The sequence below is a fragment of the Pteropus vampyrus genome, unplaced genomic scaffold (assembly GCF_000151845.1).
Source record: "Pteropus vampyrus isolate Shadow unplaced genomic scaffold, Pvam_2.0 Scaffold117, whole genome shotgun sequence".
NCBI lineage: Eukaryota > Metazoa > Chordata > Mammalia > Chiroptera > Pteropodidae > Pteropus > Pteropus vampyrus.
The window spans coordinates 2,431,301-2,441,377 of record NW_011888898.1 but is presented as its reverse complement, the minus strand read 5'-3'; the positions used below and the strand labels follow the sequence as shown (position 1 = coordinate 2,441,377).

Sequence of the window (10,077 nt, the reverse complement as noted above, 5' to 3'; positions counted from 1 at the left end):
AGAGGGGGATGGCTGGTGGTAGTTCTCCTAAGGCCCTCTGTACGGTTCTATTGGAAATATTCAGGACTTATGAATCTTTAAAGTTGAATCTGACGGTTGCTTCAAAAAATACATATATTTACCACATTTTCCAAAGCTTCAGAAAGTTTTTTAGTTTATTCCAGTCGCTAGGAGACGGTAAGCCGGAAGAGGAAATGCCTTTCAAGACAACTTCCTGAAGATGCCGCCATGGCTACCAGGGAGGAAGTACTCGCCTTGCAAGCTGAAGTTGCCCAGCGTGAGAAAGAGCTGGGTTCTCTCAAGCAGAGGCTGGCGGCGGCCCTTTTGGCGGAGCAGGAGCCAGAGCTGCTGGTTCCGGTGTCGCCCCTGCCGGCGAAGGCCGCCCTGTCCCGAGATGAGATTCTGCGCTACAGCCGGCAGCTCGTGCTGCCTGAGCTGGGCGTGCACGGACAGCTGCGCCTGGCGACCGCGTCGGTGCTAATCGTGGGCTGCGGAGGGCTCGGCTGCCCACTGGCGCAGTACCTGGCCGCGGCCGGCGTAGGCCGCCTGGGCCTTGTGGACTACGACGTAGTAGAAATGAGCAACCTGCCCCGCCAAGTGCTGCATGGCGAGGCACTGGCCGGCCAGGCCAAGGTCTTTTCTGCCGCCGCCTCGCTGCGCCGTCTCAATTCGGCCGTGGAGTGCGTGCCGTACGCCCAGGCGCTTACGCCAGCCACCGCACTAGACCTAGTCCGCCGCTATGACGTGGTGGCTGACTGCTCTGACAACGTGCCCACTCGCTACCTGGTTAACGACGCATGTGTGCTAGCCGGCCGGCCCCTCGTGTCGGCCAGCGCGCTGCGCTTCGAGGGCCAGATCACAGTCTACCACTACGAGGGCGGGCCTTGCTATCGCTGCGTATTCCCCCAACCACCTCCGGCTGAAACGGTGACCAACTGCGCGGACGGCGGGGTGCTCGGTGTCGTTACTGGGGTCCTGGGATGCCTGCAGGCGCTGGAAGTGTTGAAGATCGCTGCAGGTCTGGGCCCCTCCTACAGTGGCAGCCTGTTGCTCTTTGATGCCCTCAGAGGACGTTTCCGCTGTATTCAGCTGCGGAGCCGCAGGCCCGACTGTGCAGCTTGCGGGGAGCGGCCCACCGTGACTGACCTGCAGGACTATGAAGCTTTCTGTGGCTGCTCAGCCACCGATAAGTGCCGCTCCCTGCAGTTGCTGAGCCCAGAGGAGCGAGTTTCTGTCACCGACTATAAGCGACTTCTGGATTCTGGGTCACCCCACCTGTTGCTGGACGTCAGGCCTCAAGTGGAAGCGGACATCTGTCGTTTGCCTCATGCCCTACACATCCCTTTAAAACATTTGGAACGGAGGGATACGGAGAGTCTGAAACTCTTAGGAGAAGCAATCCAGAAAGGGAAGCAGGGCGCACACGAAGGAGTAGCTCTTCCCATTTATGTGATTTGCAAGCTTGGCAATGACTCCCAGAAGGCCGTGAGGATCCTGCAGTCCTTGACAGCAGCCCGAGAACTAGACTCTTCAACATTTCAGGATGTCGTGGGCGGCCTCATGGCCTGGGCCACCAAAATCGATGGGACGTTTCCGCAGTACTGAGGTGGCGTGCATTGTCTACCCTGAGAAAGATGTGGATTGTCATTTTACCCTCAATATATATTATTTGCATTTTTTTCAGTAATGTACAGAAGAGACGGATTTTACAACATTTGTGAATACATGGACTCCTTTTCATAAGGGGCTTTTTAACCATAATTTATTGGATGGCATAGCCATTAGTGGGTTATGATACTGAGAACTGTCTTGTGTTTTCAGCACTGAAGGGTGTCTTGAATATGTGAGATATAATATGACAGGATTTTGTGTTTTAAACTGCAGGTCATTTGCCTGTCCTGCTTTTTTGTCCCCCACCTTTCCTAGTCAAAAAGCTCTCTAAATAGTCTATTTTATGTCTGGAATTAAGTTGTAGTAAACTTAGTCTTACCAAATTGATCACGGATGGTATACTTAAGGTCAGTTATTGTTTACTGACATTCTTTGGGTCTAGTATATTTCTAATTCAAATGATAGAATATATCTTACAGAAGTAAGTGTTTAAAATGTAAATTGTTCTAATTACCTGGGAAGTGGTCATTCTGTTAAATATTTTGAATTAATAAAGTGAAATATTCACAGGTTAGCAAGATGAAGCCACTTTTGTAGCCTGTCAATTTCTCGAATAAATTGCTGATTTTTTCCTCAAAGTTAGCTTTTCTAGGTTGCACCTTATGCTGTGCACGTAGACCATTTCTAAACTGTACATTATGGTTGATCTACTTTGGACCCCAAAATCAGTATTGAATTAAAGGAGAATAGTGGACATTCTTATCTCCTCAGTCACCTGTGAAAGACTATTTGACTAGTATTACTTGTTGCTTTGCTGTGGATTAATAATACCCTTAATCAGATTAAAGAAATTTCCTTCTGTTTATAGTTTGCTAAGTGTTATCATTAAATTCTTCAAATGCTTTCTCTATATTTATTAAATTATGTACTTCTTCTGTTAATGTTGTGAGTTACATTGATTTTTTTTTTACTGTGGGGAAAAAAACCGACATAAATATTTACCCAGCAGTTTCCAAGTGTACAGTACAGTATTGTCAGCCACCTGCACGTGCCGTGCTGCAGATCCCAGAATGCCGATCCTCCGTGACTGAAACTTTGTACCCACCGACCAATTCTCCACCCTCCCCTTTAATTTGCCTTTATTATTTTGATTTAATCTGTTTTAGTCCAGTGTTTTATAACAGTGAAAAATGTAGATGTTTTCATGTTTTTTAAACATTTTCATGAAATGGCAGATACTCTGCACAATTTCCAATATATACAACAAAATTTCAAGAAATTGGGCATGTGAGTATGTATCAGTGGCAAATTGCAGAGGAAATGGCATGTCAAAAGGCCACTACTCTCTAACTGTTACATGCAGGCCTGTAATCATTAGAAATCACAAATGTAAATGTGAAATAAATCTTTGTATCTCTGGCTGCAAATATTAAAAGAGGCTTAAAAACACGTGGGCCAGACAAAACCCTCTACAGATCAGATTTACTTACCAGTTTTCAAACTCTGATACGGATTCTTGTTTTATTATGAATGGATTATTTAACAAATTCAGAGTTAAGATAGTCATCACTTCTTAACTGAAACATAACTCATTTTTAAAATACGTATAGGCTTTTCTCTGTTACAAAGATGGAGCGGGTTTCATATAACCGTTTCTCTCAAGTTGTAGAAATAAATTTGAGACCCGGAGTGGAAAACAAAGATGGCTGGACTGTATCTTACTGTCAGCAAACAAGTGAACAGATATAAGAACTATTCATATCATAGAGACTAACGTCTTAAAGTTAGGCAGTCGGGCAGTTTTGGTCGTTCCTGCAAACCTGGTTGTCACTGAGGTTGTACTTTCAGAAACGATGCTCAAATCCATGCACAGAAGTGGTCTCGTGAGTACCAAAGGGAACTGCCAGCAGAGCCTCACTAGTCTCACTTCACCTAGCTGTACTGCTCTCCCAGAAAGCCCAACACTTCGTCTACAGCCCAGACTGCGGGAAGCAGTGTCGCCTATGTTCTTCTCTGAGTCAGTCTTATGAGGATGTGCCTGGTAGGTACAGCCTAGTCACACACCTACATACTAGCTGCAAGAGCAGCTGGGAATTGGAGTTCTGACATCTACAATAGGGAGACAGAACTCATCATCTGGGATTTTCTCTAATGAAAGATTTTTTTTTTCAAAAAGAGCTGTGAAGAATGTGACAGGTGTCTACTAGAGGACCCAGATCTTATTCTTTGAAATCCTGTTTTCTCTGGGCATCGTGGCTAGGTTTTACATTTAGATGGGATTTAGACTTGAAAATGTTTCCCTTTTCATTTTACAAATAAGTGCCTTAAATGTACCAGTTATCATTCTAAGATCTGGGATAAAGATGAACAAGAGATTTCCTATTGTGGAGTTTACATTTGAATGGGGGAGACAAATCAAGTAAATTAGTGATAAGTGCCATAAAAGAAATTAAGCTGAGGTTTTGGTGTGAGGAAGGAGAAGCTATTTTGGATAGGCTAATTAGAGGAAGCCTCTAGGAGAAAGGTTGCCATTAAACTCAAAATAATGGTGAGGAGCCAGTTAGATCTGGGAGAATATCCCATACTGGGAGAAAAGCAAGTGGAAGAGACCCTGAGGCAAATGAACTTGGAATGATCAAGACACTGAAGAGGCAAATTGTCAGGTTGTGAACAACCTGGGACAGTAGAACAAGGTAAAGTTTGAGAGAGAGACTATATCATGTAGGCTGTAGACCAGGAATTGAGTGTATTCCAAGTAAAATAACAGCTAACATTTATTGAGCACTTACTACACGATTCGAGATTTGAACCCAGATGGTCTGGCTGAAGTGCCAGTGCCCTGAACACTACACTGACCCTCAGTGAAAACTTTGTAATTGCTTTATTTGTTTCCATTGTTGAAAAAATACACCCCGATAATCTCAGAATGGAAAGAGCTTGCATTTCAGATGCAATAGAAATGTACTCTGATATACTTGGTTTACAGACTTCTCTCTTAGGGAGGAACCCTCTGACACCAGTGTTTCACATAGGTAATGTCCAGTTGATAATGAACCACTTTGGTCAAGGAAAGTGAGAAGTCAACTCTCAGCATAAAGAGTCGCAGTTGGTAACTAGAAGGGTTGCCAAGAATGGGGTCAAAAAAGGGAAGAGGTCTGAGAGTTCCCATGGGGAGGGTTAGTTTTATTCTGTTTTTAAACTTATTTTTAATTAGCTGCTCCCTCCATAGCAACAGAAGATCCCTTTAGAACCTTAGGTCAGGTACATGGCCCAGTTTGCTCTAATCAGGAGAAGATTTCTTTGCCTTTATAGGTCGTATCTTCTCAAGGTTCCACGTATGACATGAGGTGGCCCTGCCCAGGTAGCAGTGAACTCTCGTCACTTGAAATCATGTACCTGATTAAAGTTTCAGGATAATTCTGGAGTTCATTTGGAATATTAGGAAAACTACTGTGGTGCAGGAGTGGGAAAGTATTTTGAAAATAAAACGGTAAAAAGGTTAATACATACTTTTGATGAAGTATAATTTCTAAACTGCTCGGGATGTGAGAGAAAAGTTATTTAAACCAGCCTAGAATTTGGGCGATAAATAGGATAGCTATAAATTTAGATATAACTGTACAGATGTATGGTTTACTATAAAGTCCTACATACTGGCACTAATTCAGGTTTCTAATCTTTAGTCCAATTATTCAAAAATTAAAAAAACAAGTTGCGAATTATCTAGGTGTTTTGTTCCTGTTAATGCCATCTGTTAGATAGGTGGCTGAAGATAAGGAAAGAGAAAAGGCTTATATTTTTAAATTTCCCTTTTTGGTGACACCTTGTTTAAAAAGGTGCCAGCGTAGGGTGACACTGATGGAATTTGTTTTTGGCATAATTTTTAATTAGCAGTATTCTCTTTACCCGATGCTTCTAGATGAGGGAGGCCTGAAACGAATTGGAATTTAACGGACCAAAGTGCAGGGGAGTTGAAATGCTTGACTCTTAAGTACAATAAAACTCTCAAGCAAGACTTGCTACGTGTAAGAGCAAAGAGAGGCAGTGTTTTTACAATTTTGACTCAGTTGTCACCTGCAGTAGACTCTGGGCTGTCTACCCAACAGCATCCCCACTCCTACCCGCTTCCTTACTGGCAGGGCTGAAACTGTCAGACTCTTTCCCAGCCTCCCCTGCAGATTTGAGGAAGCTACACTTCTAGACAATTTCTTCCACCAAATACAATTCAAATTTTACTGTCTCCAGTGCTGCCATGTTAGTCAAGCAATCTTTCCATCAAATATATAGTTTTTCAGGAACACACACACACACACACGCACACACACACACACACCATCAATTGCATCATCGAGTACCAAGAGCACTATCTATCTTAGGTCTGAAGATAAAACAAAAGCAATTCCTATGTATACCAGGAATTACCACCTCAAGAAATTTTTGGTAAGTATAAATATGTCTTTCGGTATTCTTGAGAGCTGTGGAGGAAAATAAGACTTTTAGATGACAAATTTCTCTGGATGACATATGAACACTCATTAAGTATCTATTTTGCACAAAGCTCAGAGGAATTTGCAAACTCAATCACTACAGGGGACTAGGCAAATAAAGAAATGAAGAAAGGGGTGACCAGCAAGGCACCATGGTGAACTGGGGACATCTGGCATATCTAAAGCTACCACACAGCCAACTTTGCCATGCAGGACTATTGGTACAGTGTTGCCAAATCTTGCCCTATTTTAAGAAAATCAGAACAGTTGGAGTTTTCTGTAAAATTTAATTTTTAAATGTTGAAAATGAATTTAAAAATGCTGAAACTTCACCAATTAAAACATACCCGTGTCTGGATAAAGACTTTAGGCTTAAATAGAAAGAAACACATGATTTGGATCTTACTCAATTTGGTGGACATGGGAGTAGCTGAGTGTTGGGAGGTAGCTGAGTTAACAATTTGTTAACACCTGGATTTTGGGGGTTTCATTTATACTGTGTTTAAAGGCTAATCATCTTGGTAAAGATGGTAAAGTTTTGCAGAGAAGTATAGTTTGTGCTCACTTTAATGTCATATAAATTTAATATCATGGAATGTGGTTTGAGATTGATATTTTTCTAAAGACTGAAAAGTTGGAATTGGGTGCTATATGAGCTACCAGTCAATCTATCTAGTGTTCTTGTGAATTGGTGATTGAATGTAATTTCTTAGAAAAATGTACCTGCATAATAGATAATCAGAGTGAAGATGGAAGAGTGTAAGTGATGAAAATGAGAGTTTACAAATGATTCTTTTGGAAATTTGCACCTCCGGTGTTTTAGGCTGAATTACACTCATAAATTAATCTCTAATAACAGCAAGAAAAAGTGTGGTAAATAGATTAAGTTTAAAAAAATGTGAAAGATGATCCATAATGATTATATGAAAAAGATTTGTATCTTTTTAAACATTTACTTCTAATTTTAAAAAGAAAAATATGCCTTTGAAGCATCAGCGTCATATGAACATTATGATTATTCATTTAGTTTTAAAATATGCTTGGTTTTAAAAAGTAATTCATACGTATGGTAAAATCCTATAGCTTGAAAGTATATACACGAAATGCAATGTGGTATCTGGATTAAATCCTGGAACAGAAAAAGGATATTAGTGGAAAAATGGGGGCAATCCGAACAAAGTCTGTGGTTTGGAGTATTGTACTAATGTTAATTTCTTAGTTTTAATAAGTTCACCATAGATATAAGAGAAACTGGGTGAAGGGCAAACAGGAACTCTACTATTTTTTGCAACTCTAGAATTATTTCAAAATTAAAAGTTTAAAAACATAACAAAAATAGTGTATACAGAAGCACAGGTCTTCCTTTTCACTTCTAATCCCCATTTCTTCAGTTTCCTCACCAGAGACAACCTCTATAACCAGTTTTATTATGTTCTCATACACGCATATTTGTACATATGCCTTTTTCATACAAATGACACTTACACTGTTGCTATACTCCGTTTTTTAGAAAAGTAGTCTATATTGGCTATGGTTCCATTTGCTCTCAGTTCATGCAGATCAGCCTCATTCTTTTTAACCAGCATTCAGAATGTCACGATGTACAAGCCCTATCATTTTTTTAATTTGTTCTCTTGCTGAAGGACATTTAGGATTTTTATAGTCTTTTCACTATGAGTGATAGTGCTTCAAAAAATATCTTAATATTTATGTCTTTGTACAAATACGTTTAATAAATACTAATAAAGGGCTTAGTACGTACACAACATACTCTCTCTTGTGAGAGAGTATCTGTAGGATAAAGTCCTTGAAATGGAATTGTGTCAAAGTATGTGTCCGGTTCAAATTTTGAGTGGGCCAGGCTAAATATGTTAATGTACATCGACACACCTAAGAAAGGCTATTTCCCAATACATTAGCCAGCATAGTCTTTTCAAACTTCTAGATTGTGGCCATTCTGATGGTTAAAAAAAAAAAAAAATCTCATTGTATTAATTTACATTTTTATTATAAGTACGTTTGAACAGTTTTTCAGATGCTTAAACATCTTTTCAAATAAAAATACTGTTTATTCTTAGCTCATTTTCCCACTGAGTTGTATGTTTCATTCTTATCGATGTATCTGGTTAAGAAAGGCCACTTAGGGGGGAAAAATCTGTATTCTTTAGCAAAAGAGTTTTGAATTAGTTCATTCTTCAGACATTTATTGAAAGTGTACTAGGTACTAGGCATTTGGTCATGTTCTGGGGATACAAGATAATTAGGATATGGGGCTAACCTGCCGAGTGTTCATAGCTCGTTTTACAACTTTATACGTGTAATTTACAGAGCCCGTTCCCACCTACATTATTCCATTTAATCCTTTAACAACTCTGAGATAAAAGGAACTATCTCTTGTTCATCGGCTCCGGTTATATGTCCTTACCAATAATTGAGTTCCCTGAAATAGCCTAGTTGTCAGGGAGCCTTGGTCTCAAAGTGGAATCCTCTTGTCACTAATGGGATCAGGCTCTCTCGCCCCTGTCGAGCATGTTATAAAAGATTCTATTGTAGACGAGGTGTAGTTTTCAGCTGTTTCCAAGTATTTCATGTGTCCCGATGGTCATCAGAATACCTTTTTCTTAGGAGCCATGGTGAGACATTGTGGGTACGATGAATTGCCAGTTTAATGAGGCTTAGATCTTCTTGGTCCATTTTTGTTGGTTTCCTGATGGGTTCAGACTCACTTCAGTGTGTTTTTTGGTCTTTTTTTTTTTTTTCAGAGTAGATGGGCACTTGGGACACCTAGACCATTAGCTAAGTTTGGATATTTCTGACACATATTCTTTATTCCTGATGGATGGGTTGCCTATACTGTTTTATTTAAGATTCTCTGTGTACTTATTTGTGATATAATTTCACACTTGAGATTCCTGAATTGAAAGCAAGCATATCACGGGAACTGGTTTACCTTGGTTGAATTTCTGAAAGTCAGATGGCTTTAGCACCTAACATTTTTCCAAGTCCAAGCCAATTTTGAAGTTTTGGTATTAGAAACTCTCACATCTAATAAGAGATATAAAAAGGAAAGTTGAACACAGGACTCAGGGCACAATGACCTTGCATGAAAGTGGGGAGGGGATGGAAAGGGGGAACCATGTGGTTAGATGCATGTTATTATGATCCCCATATGATGGTGGTTAATCTGTTTGGTGGTGAATTTGTGGCTAATGTTACATTATTAAAAATAACTTACTAAATAGAGCAGATCATACACGACCAATGATGAGAATATGTCACAAACCATTATGATTAAACCAATTAGGTACACCTGAATTCCAAGGGAAAAAAAGAGAAAACAGTAAAAATAACAATTTCTGTTGAATTTCACCACCTTAAAAAATTGATCTCCTGGACCAAGATCACAAATTAGTTTGCTAATAATAGACAAGAACTATTGAATGAGAGGTACTCTATTCTCTTTCACATTTTTTATTTGCCTTCATTTTTTCCAACAAAAGGGAGGGCAAGCAGCCTTGTTGCCACTCCCCCCACCCCCCCACCCCCAATTTATCTTTATTTTTGCTCTCTCTTCCGAAGAGTTAGGCAGAAAAACTCTTTGGAACATTAAAGAGTTTTTTAGAAAGGCTCCGAGCACTATTGAATTAATCAGTGGCGGCTGTATATTTTACTCTCGTGTGCCCGCTCTTCTGCAGAGAAGCGTCTGCCCATGACTGTATGCCTGGTAACCCTGAGCCAGCACAGAAGCTCTGTTTGTTCGCATCCACTTTATTAGAACTAGAACCTGTGTGTTTATAGAGGACATGCGACAGGGAGGTCATTTGGGTCATGTCAGAGGAACGCGGCTGATTCATTCTGGAAATACCTCACAGGTATTAAGAATGGGTAGGTGGCGGTGCCTGGAAACAGACATGGGTTCTGTCCACTCAGGCTCACATTCTAGTGGAGAAGAGAGACGACAAGTAATCAAATATGCCAT

The 10,077-nt window shown here is 40.5% G+C and overlaps 1 protein-coding gene across 1 annotated transcript; it reads left to right on the top strand.

Annotated features, from left to right (window-relative positions):
* Positions 1-51: 51 nt before the first annotated feature.
* MOCS3 (molybdenum cofactor synthesis 3) lies at positions 52-2,544 on the top strand. Its single transcript, XM_011365968.2, has one exon. The coding sequence runs from the start codon at positions 229-231 to the stop codon at positions 1,603-1,605; it is 1,377 nt and encodes a 458-aa protein (XP_011364270.1). The 5' UTR covers positions 52-228; the 3' UTR covers positions 1,606-2,544.
* Positions 2,545-10,077: the final 7,533 nt, after the last annotated feature.